The 25,871-nt window shown below is 38.2% G+C and overlaps 1 protein-coding gene and 1 pseudogene across 1 annotated transcript; one reads left to right on the top strand and one right to left on the bottom strand.

Annotated features, from left to right (window-relative positions):
- Positions 1–11,434: 11,434 nt before the first annotated feature.
- LOC124088378 (mas-related G-protein coupled receptor member X4-like) lies at positions 11,435–12,381 on the top strand (annotated as a pseudogene).
- A 7,313-nt stretch (positions 12,382–19,694) lies between these two features.
- Positions 19,695–24,465, bottom strand: LOC124088588 (mas-related G-protein coupled receptor member X2-like). The gene is made up of 2 exons (XM_046438288.2): positions 24,371–24,465; positions 19,695–21,902 (listed from the first exon to the last, which is right to left on the bottom strand). Exons 1-2 carry the CDS (start codon positions 24,379–24,381, stop codon positions 20,921–20,923), a joined length of 993 nt encoding a protein of 330 aa, XP_046294244.2. The 5' UTR covers positions 24,382–24,465; the 3' UTR covers positions 19,695–20,920.
- Between the last annotated feature and the right edge of the window lie 1,406 nt (positions 24,466–25,871).

The following is a 25,871-nucleotide window of genomic DNA, read 5'->3' as shown; positions in this document are numbered from 1 at the left end:
AACAACCCAGAACACTGAACTTAGTGAAGTCATCCTTCAATAATGAAAGAGAAAAAGACTGTGAAAGACACAAAAATTAAATGAATTTGTTATTGGTATGCCTATATTGCTAGAAATCTTCTTTTAAATTATTTTAATTGACAAATAATAATTATATACACTTATGGCATATTTTTATAGTATTTCAATACATGTATTCAATGTATAGTCACATCAGTATAATTGATCTATCACCTCAGACGTACACCTTTCTTTGTGTGGGAAATACACAAAATCCTATTAGCTATTTTATTATATGCAACTAATTGTTTTCAACCACAAGTATCATACTATGCTATGAATATAAAAAGTTATTCCTCCTACCCATGCCATTTATTGCCCTCTCACTTCTCCCTTCTGTGTACATTTCTCAGGCTCAGGTAACAAGTACTATAATCTCTATATATTTAGACTAACTTTCATTGGTCTTCTTTAATATGAAGAAATATGAAAGAAGTTTTCTTCAGAGAAAAGGAAATGATAAGGCACAAACTGATACCAATGTAAAGAGCATTCAAAAAAGGAACAAAAGAAGTTAAAATACCATCATACATTTTCTCATTCTTGACTGATCTAATAGATAATATTTGGTATAAAATAATAACTACAGCAATTTTGAATGATTACTGCTTATGGGAAAATGAAAAATGTATGACAGTGATGTTATAAGGGATAGGTAAGACAAAATGAGAATACTGTTATAATAATTGAACTATTCATGAAGAAGTATACTATTAATTGAAAGTGGACTTAGATTTGTTGTAAATGTGTGTTGAGAATACTAGGGCAATCATTACAATCATTTTTAATAGAACTATAATGAATATGTTGAGAGAAGAGAAAATAAATCATATAAAATGGTCAATAAAACTAAAATAGGCAAATAGTGTAATAAAAAAGATGGGGGTAATTAAGAGACTACAGTTGCATATATGGTGGACTTACTAATGATAATAATCACTTTAAATGTGAATGGTTTGCAATAGCGATTTTAAGTCAGAGAACATATGAGCATTAATAAAAATCTAAACATATGTTGGCTACTAGAAAAACAACTTAAAAATTAAGTCACCATAGATTCCAATAAAGATATGGAGAAAATGCACGACGTTATTATAATCAAAAGAAAGAATGGATAGCCGTATCAATTCTAGAAATACCACACTTCAGAAAAGAGAAAATTATCAGGGATATCAAAGGTTACTGATCCCATAATAAAGAAGTCAATTCTCTAATTGACTAACTAACTTATTATGTTCATTGTACAATTGTACAAACAGAAAAACAGAATGACAAAATGTCTGAGACAAATTCTAGTAGAAATGCAATGAAGAAATAAATGAATCTACTCTTAGATTTGGAATTTTTCTCATGGGTCTTTTTCAGTAATTGGCAAATACAGCAGGCAAAAATTAGTAGGAAATGAATAGTTGAAATTGGAGAGCATCTTCAATCAATTGTATCTGACTGACATTCAAAAGTTTGATCTAATGAGTCTAATTCAACTACTCAAGTTCACAAGAAACATTCATCAAGATCAATCACAATCTAGGCAGTAAAACTTACCTCAAGCAATTTAGACAACAGAAATCATACAGTGTATATGCTTTCAGGCAATAGTAATTGAGAGATAAGTAACAGAAAGATAACTGGAAATACCCAAAATATTTAGAGGTTAAATGAGAAAATTCTGTTTATCACAAGAGTAAAAGAAGTATCAAGAGAAATGGAATTTTTTCAACTAAATGAAAAATAATTTTTAAATTATCAAAATTTGGGGGATGATAAAGTAATCCTTAGAAGGAAATTATCACATAGAATCATTTCTTTGCACACAGTAGCAAAGAAAAAGACAAAGATATTTGGATACATATCTTTGGAGGCATAGCACTTTCCTCCTTCTGCACAGAAAACCAAGTCAACAACAGAAAAGGAAAAAAAAAGAAAGGAAAAAGTAAAACTTCATTTCAATGTGAGTGCCCCAGGGAGAACACTGGAACTCAGTAAGGGAGTCATGGGAATGTTGCAGTCCACAGAGACCTGAGGTGTCAACATCGAAAAACAAGCATATCAGCCACTGTGGCCATAGACCATAGCCAATGGAAAGGGTAAATGAGAGAGCCCCAGTAGATTCTTTCTCCATGCACTCTGGCTACTTGGCCATTCTATCTATAGGTGGTTTCCACAGTTGTCACAGGCTTAGAGCCCAGTAAGGGGAATTCCTTAGGGTTGCCATGGTATTTTTGCTACAGAAAAGTAGCGCACATTGTCTCCCTTCACTCCCAGAGGACAACTTGTGGTAGTGTAATACCATCTTGAGAAAGAGTTCACACTGCCCTAGGGGACAGGAGACCCACATCCCCATCTCCGGGGTCACACAAACATTCTATCACACTACCCAAAGGGAATGTAGCCCCACAAATGCAACTAGACTCAGAAGTACAAATGTGACCCAGCACCCTAGCCTATGCAGTGCCCTACATTATAGGGGAAAGTGCTTCAACACAACAGGAGAGGTGCTGCCTCCAGCACTGTAGAAGCCATGATGCTTACCCACTTTAGGTTTGGGGCTCATTCTCACCTCACCTCCTCCTGCCCGCCACCTCCTAGAGAATTGTAGGATTCCTCTGGTGTTGAGAGCCACAGCCAAAAGGGGCCCCAGCAAACTTCCAGCTGCCAGCTGATGATTGGCTCACAGCGGCCCCAGCAACTTCTAGCTGCCAACTGATTGGCTCCTCTGCGGTGATGCTCATTGGGCTGTTTCCCCGCCCTTTTAGACAACGGAGATGTTCATTGGGGGACTTTTTTTGGCTCTGCCCATGCGACCCAGCCAATCAGCCTCAAGAGCAGGAGGAGTGGGGGAGGAGGAGAGGTTTGTGGGAAGCCGGTGGTGACAGTTGGGCTCTGAAGGTTTTCCTGAGGAGCTGTTTTGTTTGTCGTGTGTGGTTCTAAAAATAAAGTTCGTTTCTTTTGACAAGTGGCTCCTGAATTGTGCCCAGCCAGACTGCGGCACCCTGGGATATATATGTACCCACTGGGACTCCACAATGGCACTTCTGTAGCCCCATTACTGCAGTCTGCCCACAGGGACCTGCCTGCCACGGCCACAACAGAAATGACTAAACCATACCCTCAAATCTGATGCCAGTGATTACAGAAGGAGACACTATAGGAAAAATGCATTGTGATGTCCAACTGGGACCTTCATAAAAGTAGCCGACCAAGCCAGCAATTAAAATTGGATGAATTGACTAAGAATGGCTCAGTTTCTGGACATACAACTTACCAAAATTGAATCTTCAAGACATAGAAAGTCTGAACAGAATTAAGGAGATTGAATCACTAATAACAAGTCTCCCAACAAAGAAAAGCCAGAATTAGGTGGCTTCACTGCTGAATTCCACCAGCTATTAAGGAAGAACAAATTATTCACAAACACTTCAAAAAAATTGGAAATAAGGAAAGTCTGCAAACATGTCAGTATTAACCACATACCAATATCAAACAAAGACAAAACATAGAAAAATATAGTTCAATAACCCTGATGAACATAGATTCAAATTTCTCAATCAAATACTAGCAAATTAAATCAAACAACAAAAAAACCATCCATCATTATCAAGTTGGATTTACCCAAGGAATGAAAGGATGGTTCAAAATTGCAATTCAATAAATGAACTATATATTAACAAAAGAATGAAGAATTATTTTTTTTAAAAAATTTTTGTAGTTGTAGATATACAAAATGCCTTTATGTGTTTATTTTTATGTGGTGCTAAAGATTAAACCCAGGGCCTCACAAGACTAGGCAAGGGCTCTGCCACTGAGCTATAGCCCCAGCCTCTGATAAATTTTTATAACTATCTAAATATATTAGGAGATTGATCAACTTCAACAGCTCTTCATGATACAAACTCTGAATGAGTTAAGTGTAAGAGGAATGAGCCTCACGATAATTAGGACTACATGTATTCAAGTCACTGCAAACATAATTTTTAATGTAGAAAAAGCTGAAAGCATTTCCTCTAAAATCTGACACCAGCACTCTGCTCACTCTTATTCTATATGCTATTGGAAGTCTTACCCAGACAGAAATTAGGAAAAAGAAAGAAATTGAAAACATACAAATAGGAAGGCAGAAAATCAAATTGTACTTTTCATGTGATATGATTTTATACTGATAAACCTAAATATTCCACCAAAAGACTATGATATTTTTATGGTGTAGGCATGAGGTGTCCCCCAAAAGATCCTGTGGGAGATAATGCAGGAATGTTCAGATATGAAATGATTAGTTTATGAGAACTGTAATCTGAAGAGCAGATTAATCCACTGATATAGATTAACTTGGATGGTAAAATATTTTTCCCCTAATGGACAGAGTTGTTCCCTGCTCCTTGAATGCAGTGAGTTGAGCAGCATTCCTCTGACACAGTCTTCTACCATGATGTTCTGTCAGATCTTGGGCCCAGAGCTATGGAGTCAGCTGACTGTGGACAAAACCTCTGAAACCATGACCCAGAATAAACTTCCTCCTCTAAATTGTTTTTATCAGGTCTTTGGTCACACTGATGATAAATATAACTAAAACACAGGGCATGCATTTGAATTTCTGGAGCACGGTATTGTGTCTGGAACTTGGAAGATGTTCAGCATCTATGTTTCTCAAGAAGCTCCTGATTGAAAATCACACAGTTGTGGAGCAGCTTGAAAAGAGTGGCTCATGCATCTGGGTTCACTAGAGTCCTGCAGGCACCACCACTCAAAGGACCAGAGGATTCCCTCTGCAGCAGACCAATCTGAGGAAAGCCTTGCCTTTTGCCCTCATTTAGCCTTACTGGCTTCTCCTGGGGAGAAGAATGGAGGGAAGGCAAAAGCTTATTCAAGAATCTCCTTTATATCAATACCAGTGATGGATTTTCTTCTTGGTTACACCTTGAGGTATAACACAGAGGATATCTAGGAAGAGAGAAAAGACATGAGAGTCCTTCATAGCACATTTTGGGAGCTATTACTCTTGGCTGTTTATGCATTAATTAAGTGAAATTTTAAATCTAGTAGATCAATCACTCTGATAATTCCATGCATCATGAATACCTGTTAAATAAATATGTGACTCTACATTCCATCTAGGAAATACACTGATTGATTCCTGGAAATGCTGAGTCCTCGTGGCCTTTCACTGAAATAAGTGTGCCTGTGCTCTACCCTTAGGGCACTGAGTCCTCTGCTTTAAAAGGACAACACGGACCTGTTTCCAATTCTGCTTATGCTGGTTGAATTTGTCAATATTACTGCCTATTTTATCATAACAGAATGTAAATCAACAAAGTAGGAGTACAGTGAAAGCTAATGTAAATATTAAAAAAAATCTAAAAGGTAGATTTTAAAATGTTTTAGTAAAATAGTTGCAAACCTGAAAACTATACTATGATGAAAAAATTTATGAATAATTAAGAATATCCTGGTGCACACTACTCTCTCTAAAATGATAAGATCTCCACTATAAATAATCTGAACTTCAAATAATAGAAAATGCTTGAGGAATGTGAGTCCTGAAAGATAGAGAGGCTAGAAATCTATTTGCTGAATTTTACTCAAAAAAAGTCATTCACTCTTCTTCATTTTGGTGAATTAATTCAGGTAAAAAAATAAAACATTTGTGTTACAAATTTATCTTACAATCATTACATGTACATTCTCAACTAACCTACAGAGTTGTGGTCCTCAATATATCAGTAAGCGGGCTTCCTACTGCAATATCACTTAGTCACTCTGTTTATTGTGTAAATACTTATTTAGCATCCTCCATATTCCAGCCCTCATGCCTGGCACTGGAGATATAAAGACAATGAACCCACCCTCAAGGAGTAGCATCCTCCATATTCCAGCCCTCATGCCTGGCACTGGAGATATAAAGACAATGAACCCACCCTCAAGGAGTTCATAGTCCATGAAAGGAAGGAATCTAGTCTAGTAAAGACTGCCACACAATGTAACACATGCAATCATAGAGATGTCTGGGGGTGTACAAGGGTGTTTACAGGAGGGGCTGATCTGAAAGTTCTAACTTTTCTTTTTTCCAAGATGAGAAGAATATCACACCACTCACCCTTCCAGATAGCATGATCACATGGTTCAGAGAACTTTGAGAATGTCCACTAGGTGATTCCTCATAATTGGAAACAACTTCAGCAAACAGTTTCCCACTGATGAAATATTAAAATTCATTATATTGAATTTTCTAATGGCCTATTAGCATCTACCTGTAAATGAGAGGGGTGGGAGTAATGCTCTTTCTGGAAGATGGTATGGCATGTATCGTGCATCAGTATTGTGAATGCATAAATGGTGGCTATTATTATAAATGAGATTTGCTTTCTGGTCTCCAGGAGATTACAGTGGAGTGTGGAAGAAAAGGACCCTTACATATATCTCTCACATTGATAATATTGACAAACACAGAAAAGAGTAGAGAAGGGGGAGATCTCAGAGTGTACATGTGGCTCTGAGTAGATAGTTTCTTCAAATACCTGGAATTTAGACAGATGACTCCAACTTACTACAAAAGAAACCTATCATCAGTCCAATCATCTCCTTGAGGAGGCAAGGGAAACCCTGGGTCAGGAGAGATGGAAATGGCAGAAGAAATTGATCATGTAGTTACTTCTGTGTCTTCTGGAGTAAGAGTGTGCACATGAATGCATTAGTACTGAAACATGAAAGAAATAAAAGAAATGCCATCATTGAATGGCCTTATATTGTACTTTATTATTTGTTAGAAAGTCCCACAATGAAAACTTACATTGCTTTATATTCCTATCTAGGCTCCAAAATACCAGGGATTACTTATACTAATTACTAACAATGCTAGATGGAAAATAAAGGCTCCAGAATAAAAGTACTGAGAATGAGGTGGACTGAGAGATGGTGAACTCTGAGTGAAAATGGGGTAGGTGCCAAGAAACACCTCAGGGTAGAATTGTGTCAACAGCTCTGATCTCTGAGGTTCTTGGAGTCCTGGTACAGGAAATTGCTAGGTGGTCTAACATCTTGATAGGTTCCCATGGCCACCAGCTTTCACTCCATTTCCCCTGTAGACATTTCAGAAATTGAGGACAAGCAAGGATCCTCTGGCATTTCTCAAAGTCAGAAAGGCTCTCCTCCCTCAAAACTGAACAATTATTCACCTCCAAACAAAAACATGGATGGAAGGCGTGGATAGACACCAAGAATTTTCTTATTTCCACTTACAGTCTTTAGTCTATGTCCACATGCCTGTGTTTCTACTTTGGGGTGCTACATGAAGGAAGTCATTCTGATTTCTTAAGGAAAAAGCAAGAGACAGAAACCTCCCTCTGAAAACTGGGTGCTGGCAGCCTCAAAAGTGGGAGTTCTCAAAGGAGTCAACTAGATTTTTCTGTATTCTGATCCATCTCCCTATATCCTGCCCTTTTTTCCAAACATTCAAATCTGCTGACATGGGTAGAATTCTGCCTCTTGAGTTCATTTAAGGGGTCAAATGACATGTAGGCATTTCATCCCAGAGCTGAACGGCTGAAGACCCAGGTCTCAGTGTTTCATTTGCTTTTTGAAGTTATTTGTTTTTATTATCCCAGGAAGAAAGCATTGACACAAATTGGAATTTTTGAAGAGCACGTCATGATAGAAGTATTTACCAAGATGGGCAGGTTAAGTAAAAGTGACAAGTGCATGGGAAACAGGGAAAGAACAAGGGAAGGAACACTGAGGAGACAGGGCAGTTGCAGAGGTGGGAGAGAATGAGCATAAAGACGGAGAGGCACTGTCTCTGCCAACACAGAGACTCAGACAGAGAGCCAGGAGATGTAAAACCCACGTTCCTTTCCTCCTGTCCTCTGCTCTCCTGGGTGGTGTATCCTTGTGACTCTATTCAACCAGAAAGTTGGATGAAAATACCCCACTCATAAGGGCCACAGACACCGCCCTCTTGATATGCCAAACCAAACAGAGAAGGAAGAAAGAAAAATTCTTTTGACAAATGAGACTATCCCTCAAATCTCCTTCTATCCTCTTACTTCCTGGAGTTTTCTCTACCTAATTCTCACTGAATTGTTTTTGATGGTTGGAAATTAAAGGGCCACAATAGTAGTTACTTACAGAGAGGTAAACAAGAAAAGGCTGGATGGGAGAGGCTGAACATGAGTGGCAATTGGGAAGATGCCCAGAAACACTTTTCTGAGGGTCACATCTTAAACTGCTCTGGTTTCCTGTTTGCCTACAATCCTTTGGAGGAAATAAAAGGAAGGGCTATTCAGCATCTTGATAAGTTTTGCTTATTTATTGCCTTTTACTCCAGCTCCTGTAAGCATCTCCCATTTTAGAAGAGAGAAGGGTTCTGTGGTGTCACTTAATCCCAGAAAGGCTCTCCACTTCAGCACAGATCAGCTTTCCTCCTGTGGACAGAGAATGGGAAAAAAAGGTAAGGGTATTTTCTAAATGCTTTCCTATTTCCAATGATTGCTGATATTTTGTATTGAGTTCATATCTCTATGTTTCTACCTTGTGATGCTACAAGCAGGGGGTCATGGGGTTCCCTCAGGGAAAGGCACAAGAGATGATGCCTTTTTGTTAACACTGGGTCCTGGCATCTTAAACTGAATGTTCTCAGAGAGTTTCTCCAAACCATTCTCCCTTATGATTCATCTCCCTACATTCTCCCCCTTATTCTGGACATTCAAATCCATCATCACATGGAGAACACTGCTGGTTACATTCATTTGAGGACCACAGTAACATGCGGGAATTGCACCGAGAGCTTAGCTGCCATACACCCAGGTTTTATTTTATTTTGGGGGGGTGTGGAGGGTACTGGGAAGTGAAGTGAGGTATACTTGACCACTGTGGCACATCCATAGCCCTATTTTGTATTTTATTTAGAGACACCAAGAGTCTGACTGAGTTGCTTAGCATCTTGCTTTTGCTGAGGCTGGCTTTGAACTCTCAATTCTCCTGCCTCAACCTCTTGAGCCACTGGAAGTATAGGCATGTGCCAGGACACCCAGCTCCCAGGTTGTCATTATGTTACCTGCTTTTCAAAATTGTTCTTTTTTTGCGTATTTAAGAAGAAAAAAACAATTCAAAAATGAAGTAATTGAGTATTTGTTTAGTTGACTCTTTACAAAGATAGAGTTAAGAATAATTAGCATGGTATAATAAAGTAGCTAAAGGCACGCAAAAACAAAGCATTATAACCACCCCTACACTTATAGGGACAAGAGAAAGAGAAAGAACCACAGTTAGTTGTAGCAGTAGCAGGGGGCAATCAAGCAGGAGGAGAAGCACTGCCATTGCAACTCACAACCTCACAGGCAAAGAGCCAGGAGTTGAAACGTTCAAATCCCTCTCTCCATGCCCTTCAGTGTCTTGGAAGCAATCCCCACATGTTCCAACTGAGGTTCCCAGAGTGGGGGTAACAGAGGTTGTAGATTTCCTCCCATATCCCCTTCTGGACAACCAAAGCTGCGGGAGCTTTTATATCTACAAGACCTCATGTTGGATGCATTCACTTCTGATGCCTCTCTGCACACCAGAGAAGGATGTGTTCTTTTTTTGACTTGAGGATCCATGTGAGTTCTCTGGCCTCCATGACCCTGGATGCCCTTGCAAGAAAGGGGAGAGCTTCTATATTCTCATCTGTTCCTGACTGGCTTCCAAAGCACCTCATTTTTGCCCTATTTCACTTGCATTCCTTCTTCTCATTTCTGAAGTTTGTTTATTCTTATATACATATTATAAGAATATATATGATATTACATTCTTATATACACAATATTTAAGGCCAACTTGGATTTAACTTGGGAATTACTCCTCTGCTTCCCACCCCCATGTAGAAGTAATCAAGAGTTCTGTGGTGCTGGGTCAGTAGGGCCAAAGAGTGGGCCCTGAGGGGGCACTGCTGAGTTCATCCACAGTATTGGACCACAAGAAATAATTCATCCTCTCTGTGATCTAATTTTATCCTCTTTTTAGTAGAAATGATACAAATTCTCACCTCAGAGGTCTCTGAAAGAATTCAAAGAGAGAATACCTTATGACTTATCCATCTTTATTATTATTCACCCAAGTTTGAGATAATTCACTTTCTCTAGTTAAAATATATGCAAGCATCTTTCCATTCCAACCCTTTAACATTTTACTTCTCCTCATAGATTACCCTCACACAAGACTTCTACCTACAAAGCAAACTCTATTGTGAGAAAAAATGGAAAAGATTTATATTGGACACTTCACAGCCCAACAATTAATAGCTTTTTATTTTTTAATGTTTTCATCCTTCAAAACCTTTTCTTGGCACTCAGACCTGAACCCCTCTTATTTCTCTGTCCTACAAATTGCGGGGCAATTCAGCTCAAACTCACATCTTAACCCCATACTCTGCATCAAAATGTTACAAAGTACACAGCAAAGCCATTTTTGTTCCTTGCTTTTGTGGCCCATCAGTGGTCAACTTCTGTTGTTTGGATAAACATAAATAAGTCTTCTAAACACACTCAGTTGTCCACAAAAAAATAATGATGAATGACATTTTCCTCATCTAATTTTACCTTAATGTTTTAACTCCTTTAATTATATTTCATTTTTGTTTGTCCATTTAATCCAAGTCTGCTGTCACCATTAGTCTCCTTATTCATGCATCCATTCACTGAATAACCATTGTGAATACAGTGTATAGCACCAGATCTAGACAGGGGATATGCATAGTGTGGCTGTCCTCTGTGGCTGACACACTGAGCCATTTCTATGACACACTTAGCCATTTCTAGCCTACCAGGCCCAACCATCCTTACACCTGCCCTACCAAGAGGTCTCCTTCCTTTCAAGTCTCCAAAGCAGTCTTTTTTTCTCCTAAATACAGCACTGTTAGTCATGAGTGTGCTGTGGGATCATATTTGCCTTTTTAAAAACCTGAACCTGAAGGAAAAATTCTGGCCCAGGACAAGATAATGCCTTTGAACACAGTCCTTTCCTGGTATCTCAGATCCTATCCCAGACTTTTTCTGGAGACATGGCATGACCTCTGGCAGGAACAGGAGGGGTCCGTGTGCATGATCGGCTATAGAATATTCCTGTCAGTAGATGAACCTGTGCAGTAGCACCCAGCATAGCGTTTAGAGTCAACATGAATTGAGTTTGAGTCCAGAACCTCAGACTCCCTGGCCTTTTTAAAAATAATTTTTGCAACCATCTGTGTCCTCCCCTTAACACAGGGACAGTAATTCCCACACAGCAGGGTGGTCCTGGGAATCAGGGGTTATGCAGCAGGAACTCATGACTTTTTTATGTTCCTAGCAACTTCTCTGGATATTTTCTGATACTAAATCCAACCACCCCAGCCGAGGGGACAGAATTCACGATGGTGAATGGAAGTAACAGGACTTTTCCTCAACCTGTCAACCTATGGACCTTGATCCCAGGCTTGCTGACTCTCATCATTGTGACGATTGGGCTGGCGGGAAACGCAATTGTGCTCTGACTTTTGGGCTTCCGCATGCGCAGGAACGCCTTCTCAGTCTACATCCTCAACCTGGCGGGAGCCGACTTCCTTTTTCTCTGTTTTCATGTTATAGCTTCTCTGCATGAACTCAGCCCCACTTTTGTTTCCGTTTTCAACTTCATCATCAAGTACTCTACCACTGTGATGATGTGGTCCTACCTTACAAGCCTGAGTATGATCAGGGCCGTTAGTGCTGAGCGCTGCCTGTCCATCCTGTGTCCTGTCTGGTACCGCTGCCACCGCCTGATACACATGTCAGCTATCATATGTGCCCTACTCTGGGCCCTGTCCCTGCTGATGAGCATCCGAATAAAAACCACTATGATTCACTTTTTATGAATTTAGACTTCTCTTGGTGTCAGACATATGATTTCATCAGTGCTGCATGGCTGATTTGTTTATTTAGGTTCTCTCTGTGTCTAGCTTGGCGCTGCTCATCAGAATCCTCTGTGGTTCTCAGAGGGTGCAGCTGACCAGGCTGTATTTGACCACTGGGCTCACAGTCCTGGTCTTCCTCTTCTGCGGCCTCCCTGTAGGCATCATGGAGTTTCTGTTGCCTTGATTCATAAAAACCATATAAATCTGCATTTTGCTAAGAGGACTGCTTTATTTCTGTATAGCATTAACAGCAGCACCAACCCTATCATTTACTTCTTTGTTGGTTCCTGTAGGCTGCGGCAGCATCAGCAGCACCAGCGACAGTCACTCAAGTTGGTTTTGGAGAAGGCCTTCAAGACATACCTGAGGTGGAGAAAAGTGGATAAAGTCTTCCTCAGGAAAATATGGAGAGTCCAACATCCTCCTAATGTAGTGATTCTGCATCTTCAAGGGATCCTTAAAAGAAGTAGTACCTCTGGAGGATATATAGATGATTGTATAGAGTCCAAAATTGACATTCATATATATATCATATATATATATATATATATATATATATATATATATATATATATATATATATATATATATATCATATATATATACCATTTTAAACAATATATTTATTATTGTATAAAATATGCATAATAAAATTTATCATTTTAACCATTTTCAACTGTATAATTCATTGGTGTTAAATATTTTCACATTTAAGTACATTTTGAAGAGCAATAGTTTTTATATTTTATGAAGTCTAATTTATCGGTCTTTTAATTTTATGATTAGTGCATTATGTGCATCTAAAATTATAGATGTGCAGCACCATTTCTGGCTACTTACTATATTTCTCTTCTTTACTGATCAGTCTACTAGAATTTTATGAATATCATTACCATTTTTGAAGTGCTACCTTATAGCTTTGACTTTTTTCTCTATTATTTGCTTTTCATTTCATTGACTTCTGTTTATTGTATCTTCCTATTTATCTGGGCTTGAAATTCTATTGAAGCTTAAATCTTTATGTTTAAAATTCTTTGCATTTTATAGAATTCACCAGTGCAGTCATTTAAACCTGAAGCTTTCTTTGTAAAAGACAATTTAATTACAAATTTATTTTCCTTAGTTAATAGAGGATTACTTTTGCATTTTTATTTATTCTTGATCAAGTTTGGTAAGCTGCATTTCTCAGAGCATACTTTTTAAAATTGCCAAATTTCATCAAAATCCTTCAAAACAGCTTTTTATTATTACTTTTATAATATGTGTAGTATACATTGTGATTGACTTTTTGTGATTCCTCCTTATACAGGTGAGAAAAGGAGCTGAGAGCTATTTCAATCAGCTTCAGGTTTAGGCCACTTCAACTAGTAGCTCTGCAAGCAACACAAAAAGAGAAAGAGCTTAACACCCCTAGCCCAAGTATATTCATTCTCATTCTCTCTCTCTCTCTCTCTCTCTCTCTCTCTCTCTCTCTCTCTCTCTCTCTCTCAATTGGAAAAGATACTTGGGTGTAGACAATGAGCATCAATCCTTGTCAACTGTTTAGACCACCTTCATATTATCACTCCTTGTATGTTAATACTAAAGAATCAAAGTCACCATACTATAGCAATACATGCATACTAGTGTTTATAATAGCACCACCCACCATAGCCAAACTATGGGACCAGCTTAGGCGTCCATCAATGAATGAACAGATACACAATGAAATTTTGTTTAGCCATAAAGAAATATAAATTATGTCAGAAAATCAAGGATTATATGATTTCTCTCAAAGGATGAAGGAAAAGAAAGTTAGGAGACATCTCAGATAACCACAGGGTGATCAGTAGAGGAAAAAGCCCAGGAGGTAGAGGAGGGGAAGAAAAAGGAAAATACTACCAGGGAAAAATATCAGCCAAATTATAATGTTATACTGTGTGCAATTAGGTAGTAAATTCCACCAACTATGATGCACCAATAAAAACATGCAGAAAAAAGATTTAAAACTGAAAAAAAAGTTACAAAGCCATTTGGTGCGTGAGAAGTGCCCAGCTTCTCTCTAATTGATGGTGGAAAACTGTGATGGCTAGCCAATTTATGGAGATCATGCCTCAGTCTGCAGTGCTGGAAGAAAGTATATTTTTACTTCATCCCACCTAGAGATACCAGCAAATAATATTGCACATAATGCCATTGATATAGCAATCTGATTAACCTGTATAGTGGGATCCTGGTTAGCTGAAGGCTGCTGACCATCCTCTTTCCTCATCATTGGCAATGGGAGAGGAGTGGAGCAGAACAAAGTGCAAGACACTGCCAGGGAGAGCAGCATGTGGGGAATAACCTAGCACAAAAGCCACCCATTGGCTGCAGCCACCTGGGCCCCAGTTGTCAGCTGAAGCTAGTAGTGGCCCACTGTCACATGCAACCCAATATTAATTTGCCACCATGTGTGACCCATAAGCGCACTGCTGCATGTACCACCAGTCATGTCCACCTACCCTGTGCCTTCATCATGGGTCACCCAGCAGCACAGCTGCCCAGTGGCTATACATCTTCCATAAGCTGCCATGTCTCTCACACCTCAACATCTTCATGGGCAAACTCACACCTGTTTTGGCATCTCTGGCCCTATAAAGCAGTTCTGTAGGTGGGTACACAAAGGTGCAGTACTAACCAGGGAGAACCTTGGCTGCTAAACCACTGATATTTAGGAGAAATTTCCTCTGATTAAAAAGAAAAGACTAATAAGTTCTCAGGCCCTCACTCCAAAGAGTAGAGGGATCCTCTGAAATTGGGCAGAATGAGGTTCTGGGGGATAAACTAAATATGCATCTCCCCAACTCAGTGGGGACATCATTGGTATATTTTCCACCTCTATGTCCAGAGAAACTTTGAAGACAAACCAAAGAGGCATGGGCATTTAATGACCCTTCTATAACCTTACAGGATCCAAGTCTGGATGGCCCAGTAGGAAATCTCTCCATCTCAACTCAACAAGGAATACATTAAGACGCTCTGAAATACCACCTCAAATGTCATTATCTTCTAGGTAGATTTTGTAGGTCATTTGATATTGCATGTGTTAATCCAATTTTATAAATTTCCTTTATATTTTAATGTGCTAATTGGATTTATTTTTAATAGTTTTTCTTATTATCTATTTTAAATTCTCTTTAATTTCTGTCTCTCCTTTCATTATCTACTCTGTCTCTCCCACCACCATTTGTCTTTATCCTTTCTCTCTTTTTTTTCACATTTATGCCCTATAGAGTTTATTCATCTTATTTTTTTAATGCCTAATTTTTCAGCCAGTTGTAGAGTATTACTTCACCCTTACATATTTGGATTAGTGGAAATGTCAAGTCATTTTCTGAAAGTTTTAAAATGGTTTATTAGTGTATGGTTTTGCTCTATAGTGTTCACAGTCACTAATGATTATTATCTCCTCTCAAAGTGGCCTTAGAAACTGAACAGAGAACTGTGATCACATTGAGCAGGAATTTCACCTTCAGTCTACCCACACCTCACAGCACACAGTAAAAAGAAAAAAGTTCATTGAAAAACCCTCATAACAGTGGAAGAGATGCCCATCAAGGCCCATGAACAAATATCAACATATAAATACTGTAAATAAGTGTCAGAAACACAGTAAAGGCAGTTCTAAGGGAAAAGTTATAGCATTTGAGTGCACACATAAAAAAATTAGCAAGATCCCAAATAAATACCCTAATGATGTATTTCCGCAGTCTGGCTGGGCACAATTCAGGAGCCACTTATCAAGCAGAAATGACCTTTATTTTTAGAACACACACCATGCACCACAGGAGCTCTTCAGGAATTCCCTCAGAGCCCAACTGTGACCACTGGCTTCCGGTGAGCCTCTCAAGCCCCCACTCCTCCTGCTCTTGTGGCCGATTGGCTGGGTCACATGGGCGGAGCCAAATGAGTCCCCCAGTGAGCAGCTCCATGGTCTGAAAGGGCAGGGAAACAGCCCAATGAGCATCACCGCAGAGGAGCCAATCATGCTGGGGCCATGGTGAGCCAATCAGCTGGAAGTTTGCTGGGGCCCATTCAGCTGTGGTTCTCAACAATGCATCTCAAGGTCTTGGGAAAACAAGAACACATAATTTCCAAAACCAGCAGAAGGAAATAAATAATAAAGATCAGAGCTGAAATTAATGAAATCAGGAATAAAAGAAGAATACAACAGATCAATGAAGGAAAATGTTGGTTTTCTGAAAAGATAAAAAACTTGACAAACCCTTAGGCACATTAACCAAAAGAAAGAGTAAGAAGATCAAGAGTAATAAAAATAGAGTCAAAAAAGGACATATTAAAACAGATACCACTGAAATCCAGGGCATCATTAGAGACAATTTTGAAAATATATATTTCAATAAATTAAAAAATCTACAAGAGATGAACAAATTTCTAGAAACATAGGCCTACTCAAATGGAACCAAGAGGGCATAGAAATAAATAGGCCAATAGCAATTAAAAAGATTAATGCAGGAAAAAAAACTTTGAATAAAGAAAGTCCAGGACCAGATGGACTCAGAGCTAAATTCTACTGGACCTTTAGAGAATAAATAGTGTCCATGCTCCTCAAAATTATTGCAGAAAATAGAACAGAGGCAAAATTTCCCAACTTATCATATGAACTCAGTAAAACACAAATACCAACACCAGGTAAGTCCACTTCAAAGAAAGGAAACTCCAGACAAATATTCTTCAGGAACATAAATACAAATATTCTTAATAATATATGAATAAATCATATGCAACAAGAATTTAAATGATTGTTCATCATGATCAGGTGGATTTCATTCCAGGGATACAAGGATGGTTTCTTATATGGAAATCAATACTTATAATACACCACTTAAATTGAATCAAGAGAATAAAATCACATGATCATCTCAATAGACTCAGTAAAAAGCCTTCTACAAAATTTAATATCCATTCAGGACAAAAAGCCGTAAACAATTAGGAATAGAAGGAACTTATCTTAAAGTCATAAATATGATATATGACAAACCCAAAGCCAACATCATGCTGAATAGGGAAGAACTGAAACATTTCCTCTAAAATCAGGATTATGACAAGGACCTCGATGATTTCCACTCCTTTTCAATATATTATTTCAAACTTCAGACAGACTAATGCAACAAGTGAAGGAAGTAAAAGGGATACAAACAGAAAAGAAGTCAAATTATCTGTGCTTGAAGATGATATAATCATATAACAAAAGATTTTCAAAGAAAATATGGTATATACACAGCGGAATTTTATTCAGGCATAAAGAAGAAGGAAATTATGTCATTTGCAAGAAAATGTATGGAACTTGAGAGTGTTAAGTAAAGGAAGTGAAGCTCAGAAAGTCGAGAATCATATTTGTTTTCTCATATGTGGAAGCTAGAGAGAGTGAAGATGAAGAAAAGGTGGAGGGGACTTTAGAAAAAATAGAAGAGAGGCCAGTACAGTAGAAAAAATAGATGAGGGGGAGGGAGGAAAGAAGTGAAGGGGGAAATACTGGGGAATTAAGTTAACCAAATTATGATATGTGCATGTATGCATATGTAAAAATGAATCCCACTATTATGTAAGATTCCAATACACCAACAAAAGAATTTTTGAAAATCCCAGTGGTTTTATTTTTCACAGAAACTTTAAAATCCTGAAATTCATATGGAACCACAAAAGATCCCTGATAACCAAAGCAATTCTGAGAACAAAATCAAAATTGGAAGTATCACTTCCAGATTACTATTATATTACAAAGCTATAGTAATCAGAACAGAAGGATACAAAATGGTATGGTATAAATATTATGGTACATGACATAAAAACAGACACATAGGCCAGTACAACAGAATAGACAGCCCATAAATAAATCCAAATTTATATGGCCAACTAATTTTCTACAAAGGCACCAGAAGACACAATGGACAAATGATAGTCTCCCCCATAAAAATGTCCTGGGAAAGCTGTATTTCTATAGGCAAAATAATAAAATTGTACCTTTCTCTTATACCATACAAAATTCTAACTCAAAATGAATCAGGACCTAAACATGCAAAATCCCTAGCAGAAAACAGGAGAAAGTCTTCTAGAAATTGTTCTTGGTAATGGTTTCTTGGACATACCACCAAAAAAAAAAGAAGAAACAAAAGCAAAACTAACTAAATTTGACTGCATCAGATCAAAAACTTGCTGTTTAGCAAAAAAAAAAAAATCAATAAAATGAAGGCAACCCACATATTGGTACAAAATATTTACAAACAATATAACAGATAAGAGGCTAATATTCTAGATTCAGAGGGATCTCAAAAAGCTAAGTAGCAAAAAATAAAAACAATACAAAGTAAAATGGGAAAATGACCAGAGAAGATATTTTTCAAAATGTGACACATAAATAACAAAGAGAAGAAAATGATGTGCCCAGCATCACTAATAATCAGGGAAAGAAAAATCAAAGCCTCTATGAGACATCACTGCACACCTGTTAGGATAGCTATTAACAAGAAGATAAGAGATAATGTGTTGAATTTTCATTAATATAACAAATACCTGACATAATCAACTTCTAAAGAGAAAAGGGTTATTTTGGCTTGCAGTTTTGGAGGTTTAACTCCATGATCAGTTGCCCTGTTGCTTTGGGCCTAGGGCACACTAGGGAGTGTTGAAGGATATAGCAGAGTAATCCCATTCACCTCCTGACCAAGAAGCAAAAGACAGAGAGATGAATGGCTTGTCTGGGGTCCCACTATGTCTTTCCAGAGCATAGGCCCAGTGACCTAAAGAGCTCCCACTAGACCCCACCTCTTCAAGTTTCTACCACCTCCCAATAGTGCAAAATCTGGGAACAAACTGTTAATCTTTGGAAGACATTCAACATCCAAACTATAGTTGATACAAGTGTTGGTGATTGTGTGGAAAAGAGGCAAGCCTGGAACACTTGATGAATGCACAGATTGGTGCAGGCATTATGGAAAGCAGTAGGGAGGTTCCTGAAGAAATGAAAAATAAACAGATCTACCATTTGACCAAGCCATCATCTCTGGGTATATATATCCAAAAGAAATTAAATTACTACCTCATAAAAAATCTGCACCCTCATGTTCATTGCAGCATAGCTAAGAGCAACCTAGGTGTCGAAGAATGGAGGTGCACATATACAACAGATCATTATTCAACATGAGCAAAGAGGAGATCCTGTCATTTGCCACAACATGATGTACTTAAAGGAGAGTATGCTAAGTACAAATACAGGAAGAAAAATATTGCATGGTCTTATTTCCATGTGGAAGTTTTTTATTTCAATATTGTATTTATACACAGTATTTGGGTACATTTCCACATAATTATAATACAAGAAATTTGGATTCATTCACCGTTTACCCCTCTTTTTTCTCCTCCTCCCTCCCTTTTTTCTCTCCTCTATTCTACTAATGTTTTATGTGAAATACCTTTTAAAGAAGCAATACATATAAACAGAATGTACAATAGTGGTTACCAGGTTTGAAACACTAGGCGGAAAATGTGAAAAAGTAGATAAAAAAAATTTAAAGTGATAAACATGTAGGATGAAACAATGTAAAATATGAGTATTACATTTCATTGTATTGGAGAATAGTGATTATGTACAATATTTTGCTAAATGGACAGATTATAACAGTTCTAACAATAAGGGAAAAATTAATAACTACATGATATGATAGATTTTTATTTTTTGACTATAAAATCATTTACCTTATCTATATCTACCTAATAGCATTGTTATAACCCTAAAATCAACACACTAAAATTTATTTTAAAATTAAAAAAAAAAAACATAAGAGGCATCCTGAGCTCTGGGTCAAGGAGGATGGACTGGAAGAAATAATGGGAACTTACAGAGGTATAAAATGGTTTTGTGACTTGATTTGTTTGGGGGTCATGTAGCTATATTCCTTTGTTATACTCATTGAACTGTATACTTTGATCTGTGCTCGTTATTATCATTTAATTATACATGAGTTAAAATAATTAAACACTATATCCATGAAAATGAAAGTACTATTTTCACTGAAAGTGTTAAGTAGAAATACATGCCATACAATTAATAAAATACATGTTGTGAGCTTCTGGAAATAAAGTCTAAGAGTCTAATTAGAAAGCTCCGCAGAGAGACAGTATCAGAGCCAAGGCAAAAGGGAAGAAATGGAAAGATAAGGGTTGCTAATGGAGGACATGTGGAAAGAAATCACAGAAAGATAGTCTATGTCAAACCTTAAATATGCATGGATGTGGCTTTATCTGATCACCAAGCTGAACACCCAGCTTGCCAAAGTTGAAAATGATGGAAACAATACATAAATGTCATGACTCAAAACTAATAAGTGGAGATTTAGCACAGGTTTACTGAAAAATGAATCAGCTGTATTCATCCATGAAAACACTCATTCAGTAAACATTTATTATGCTAAGGCAATATACACAGTCCTTCCAAAATGAAAGGAGAGAGAGATTACAGGGGTAATTTATTTTATTCTTCTAATAATATCAAGACAAAGGTTGTAAGGTTTAGGGGGAAATGTCCAAAACATAGGATTCTTTTAGTCTTTATCAGGTGCACTGATGAAAGAAATTGAGATTCCCCCCACTACCACCATTACTGTTTTCAGTCTTCTGGTGTATAAAAAAAAAAAAAAGTTTGTCAAAAGTTCAAAAGTAGAAGCAGTCCTGGATCCTGAGCTGATGAGTCTCACAAGCAAATGGGGTGAAGCACCTGAGTAAGGCAGGTAGAGAGACACAGTAATCAGTGTTTAACAGGCCCCGTGACACTGGAGATATGGACAATTATTGTCTTCTGATTTAAAACTAGGTAACCAACTGAAACAGGTTCTGAGTGTCTCCTATACTGATAGGACCAGGAAGGCTCTCAGAAGCACATGTGTCTGATCAAAGCAGAGGCTCTTGCGAGTTACCCCAGACTGTTGCTCACTCTCCAAGGTTTCCTGATGAAACCCTGCTTCCAGAGTCACCCTTATCAGGGGTGTCCTGCATGGCCCTCTGTAGAACCAGCTTGAGGGTTCCCCACTTCCACCGCCGCTGCCTAAAGGAGCCAACAAAGAAGTAAATTATGGGGTTGGCGCAGCTGTTAACACAGGACAGAACAACTGTAACCCAAAAGGATTCACAAGGAATAACATCGTAACTCAGGATCCAGAATAAGAGGAACCAGTACATCCCAAAGGGCAGGCCAAAGGAGAGGAAGACCAGAACCGTGAGCCCAATGGTCACATATAGCCTGGTCACTGGCACTCTCTGGGAGCCACAAAGGATCTTGACAATCAGGGTTAGGCTGGACCCTGAGAGGGTGACAAATAAAACCATCAGCCAGGCGGAAGTGATGAAATCTAATATTTGACACCATTCATAGTCATACCACTTAATCAGGAAGCCACAGTACTTCCCTTCAGGGATGCTCAGCGACAGCGACAGGGCCCAAAGCAAGGCACACACGACAGCTGATGTGTGTCTCCAGCGGTGGCAGCGGTACCAAATGGGCCACAGGACAGACATGCAGCGCTCGGTGCTCATGGCACTGAGCATGCTTAGCCCTGCAAGATAGGCAAAGGTTGACACAATCATGAAGAACCTTGGAGTGGGCATGGAGATGGAAGAAAAAAAGTTAAAGACTTCCTCCAGGGATTCTATGATCTGGAAGCAGAGGAAGAGAAAGTCAGCTGCAGCCAGGTTGAGAATATAAATGGAGAAGGTGTTCCTGCGCATGCAGCATCCCAAGATCCAGAGCACAACTGCGTTTCCTGCCACACCGATCATGGCAATGATGAGGGTGAGGAAAGCCAGGATAAGATTCTTCTTATAGCACATTGGAAAACTGCCATTCATTGGTGTGGTTTGTGCCTCCCAGGTTGGCATGACTGCATCCATGCTCATGAATTCTCCACTGGTGCTCCTGGGAATACAAATAAGATATGAACAACTGCTGCAAGATCTCTGATTCTTAAGACTACCCTGCTATGTGGGAAGTATTGCCCCTGTGGCACAGGGAAGGGAAAGACAGACCTGCAGAAGTTAAGTAATCCATCAAAGGCCAGGAAGTCATGGGACCTAATTTCAATCCCAGTTCTCACTGACTCTAAAGCCTGGGCCATCTGCAATCCCCTCTTTCTACTGACAGGGAATATTTGATGGCCCCAACACACCCACTCAGCATCCTAGATTATATGGGATAGGTACAGAATCCTTAGCCCAACTTTCTTTCTGTCCTGGAACAGAGGTTTTGTGTCAGGTTCAGAAAGTTGGAAGCCCTAAGTATGACCACACTCACCCTCACTGACCAGGAGGATCCATACAACAGGGAAAAAGGACATCATAATTAGGTTTTGAAGAGAATATGAGCTATTGGTAGGATACTTGTGAAGACAGCTAGCTCTTAGGTTAATTATAACTCAGTGCTTGTTTCAAATTTTGTAAATGACAAAAATTAAAGAATATTTTCCTTATACTGATTGATGGGTCCCCAGTGTCCCCAGCTGTGTATGAGGGTCACAGCAAATAGTTAAGATAGTCAAGAAATGTGTGAACAACAAATGAATAAAAGAGTGGGGAGCCCAAGGGTAGTTGAAAATTTGAGTTAAATCCCACCCAAGCCTTTTTAAGTGACATCATTCACAGGAAAACATGCATATATGGAGACACTGAAGAAAATGCCATTGCTCACGATTCCTCCTGAGGAAAACTCTGATGTGTTTTAAAGAATCCCTTATGTCTGCAGCGATGGTCCAGGGTGGTCACTCTCATGTCTCCAACCCAGGGAGGGCTAGAATATGACACTAATGATTACCTAAATGAGTAAAAGCCTAAATTTTAGGGAGAGATTTCCAGATTAAATGGAAGTTATTGCATTTTTGAAGAGTGAAAAGGAAGTTTGAGAAAGGGGAAAGAGAATTGGCAATGGAGCTAAATAGAGAATGTTGAGGCATGGAAACAGCCACAAGTGATAAGGAAGGGATGTCTATGAGTTGTAGAGTATAAAACTATTGACATTTCCCCAGTTGATTTTATGTAGAATTTGTTTTGCATTTTAAAGCCAGTTAGTAATTTAATTGTCTGAGGTAAACATGGGAATTTTTTAATTAAATGCTCATAAAAGAAGGACTTTGGTGAAAAGAGAGATGCTTGAGCACAAATCAGTTGGGAGACAAGTAGGAACTCTCAGGAAGGTGAACTTTAGCAATTGGTTGAAGGATTAATTCACTTTAATTTTCTACATAGCTATCTGTGGCAAATACTAAGAGATTTGCTTCAGGTCTCACCTCAAAAACTAATACTACCTGGATTTAAACCCACATGTTTGGATCAGAATCTTTGTGCTTCACCAGACCTGACCACAGCCAGGTCACTACACATGGTGAAGTGATAGAGGATAAAGCATTTTACTTGTATCATTTATAGTTTATAATGCACACACCTCTCTTATTAAAATGGAAAAGGCAATTTTTGTAGAGAAAAGGGAAGAAAAATCTAAGACATGGAACAACAAGCGGTAATTATACAACAATTCCCAGCGTAGATGCCCATTTCTGCCACTGCAAAGGGCCAAGTCACTCTATGTAGAGTTTCCTGAACTCAAACAAGACAAGAGGACCATAGTGAACCAAGACAGGAACCTCTGGGCATCAAGGGCTGAAGTCACCTCAGGTGCTCTTAGTTCACCTCAGGTGCTCTTAATTCTGATAATTTCTATCCTATTGTTTCTAAAAATAGTGAAATATGAACCTCTCTCTACTCCATATTATTTTCCTGGGGGAGGAATGAGATTCACCATTCCAGGTAACTTTCGCAAACTATGCACGTATTGGTAAATTCTACCTTGGTTAAACTCTTCTCATTCATTTTTGGATCATCCATTTTATGTGGAGGCTCTGAGAAATTCATACTGCAACAGAATTTTCCAACACAAGTAACATGACTTCACAGCACTTTAGCTTTGAGAAGCATACATCCATGTATATTGTCTCCTAAATTAGGAAAGCAGCAGATTTCTCACTCTACCAATAAATTTGAATAGATTATATACCTCTACTCTATCCACCTCATTGGCTCCTCTTCCCAGCAAGTGATTGCATTTTGGGTTTTCTTATGGCCAGATGATCAGGAATTCCAAGCAAAGTATAGTTATAGTTAAGCACAGAATGGGGAGAAGGTCCAACAAAAGACAACTGTTTTGGTTTGCAGCTTTCATAGCTCTCACACTAAACCTTCTCAGCCCTCAATGCTGCTGGGACTGTCAAGTCCCGTGTCTGTTCCTGCTAGAACACATCAAGCTCCTTGTATCCTCCACCTCAAGGTGAATTTATCTGATTGTGGACTCATAAAAAAAGACACAGCTTTAGGAATAAGTTCTTATAAAAGTTTTACCTTTCTTCCATTCTTCTTATTGGAGGTGATAAGCTGATCCTTGGCAAAAGGAATAGTCCCCTGCGTTGGTTGTCACTATAGAACACTGCTCTGGAGAGATGACTGTAGGGAATGAACTGAAGGCTGGTGCTTCAGAAAGTCTTATCAAAATTCAGATAGTCCTGTGATTTCCTGTACTAGGTCTTAAGACAAATAAGAGTGAGGCTTATTTGAGTGATATTCTTCACTAAATGATTCTCAATATTTGGTCTGATTCTATTCCTACCTCTCAACCTCTACTATATCCACCTCATTGGCTCCTCTTCCCAGCAAGTGATTGCAGTTTGGAGTTTCTTATGGCCAGATGATCAGGAATGTCAAGGAAAGTAAGACCATGCCCAGAATTTATGCAACTGAAAAATAACACTTTTCTTTACTCATCATTCAAAGTCCTCATGATCTGGCCCACCCTTTTTCCTTATCTTAGCAGTTACACACAATTATTTATTTCCAATAATTGGGTCAGTTTTATTTCCAAATGACACATATTTACATCAAATAAAAAGAAAACATTTTGGGTTATGCTTCAGAATCAAAAACTGATTCCAGTTTGTTTTCTAAGGTTTTTTTTACTAGTTTTATTTCAGATTTGAGTAGTAAACATATTTTTTGAATTAACATGTATTAAAAATAGGATCAACTGACAAATCACATGAAATGAGAACAAATTAGGATATGGTAGATAATTTGAAAAATAAGTTTGGGAATTTAAAATATAACTAAAATGCTAATGATTCTTGAAAAATTAGGACAATATTCAATAGAAGATGGACAGAAAATGAAGAAAGGTAGATACATTAAGTGAGAGAAAATGCTAACAGACATGAAAGTGACATTAAAGAATGCTCATCAATAGACTGAACACAGGCTAGAAAAAACTAAATATAAAGAACTGAAACTATAAGCTCATTGAAATAATATAATAGAAACTTCCCAAGTTGAAATGTAACGAGGAAAAAATCTATGCAAATTGAATGCTCATAGTCTGTGGGACAGCACAAAAAGGTGTAACTTCTACATAATTGGAATACCAGAAGAGAACAGAAAAATAAAAAAGAAGAGAAGAGATATTTAATGTAATTCTGCTTAAAATTTCCCCAAATTATTATGAGAAAAAAAACCACAGATGCAGAAAGTTAAGAAAACAGAAAGCAGGATGAAGACAACAGTACAGAAAAGTTAAAAGGAATGAAGAAAATACAAGAAAGAATAAATTTCATTAGAAGAGTAGATAAGCTGAAGAGAATTAGGATCAAACAGCAGAAATAAAACAAAATGGCAATAAGAAATGCATACATTTCTATGATATCATTGACACTACATGGTCTTAGATCTCCAGCTGAAAGACAAGGACTGGCAGATTGGGCTAATAAACAAGACACAACTGTAAGTAACCTGCAAGAAAAATACCTCATTTTCAAAGACTTTCACTGAAAGTGAAAGGATCGAAAATGGTATTCCA

The sequence above is a fragment of the Marmota monax genome, unplaced genomic scaffold (assembly GCF_021218885.2).
Source record: "Marmota monax isolate L192 unplaced genomic scaffold, Marmota_monax_Labrador192_F-V1.1 WCK01_AAM20220418_F8-fsc00061, whole genome shotgun sequence".
NCBI lineage: Eukaryota > Metazoa > Chordata > Mammalia > Rodentia > Sciuridae > Marmota > Marmota monax.
The sequence above is the reverse complement of the archived record's forward strand: the minus strand, read 5'-3'. Positions and strand labels throughout refer to the sequence as shown.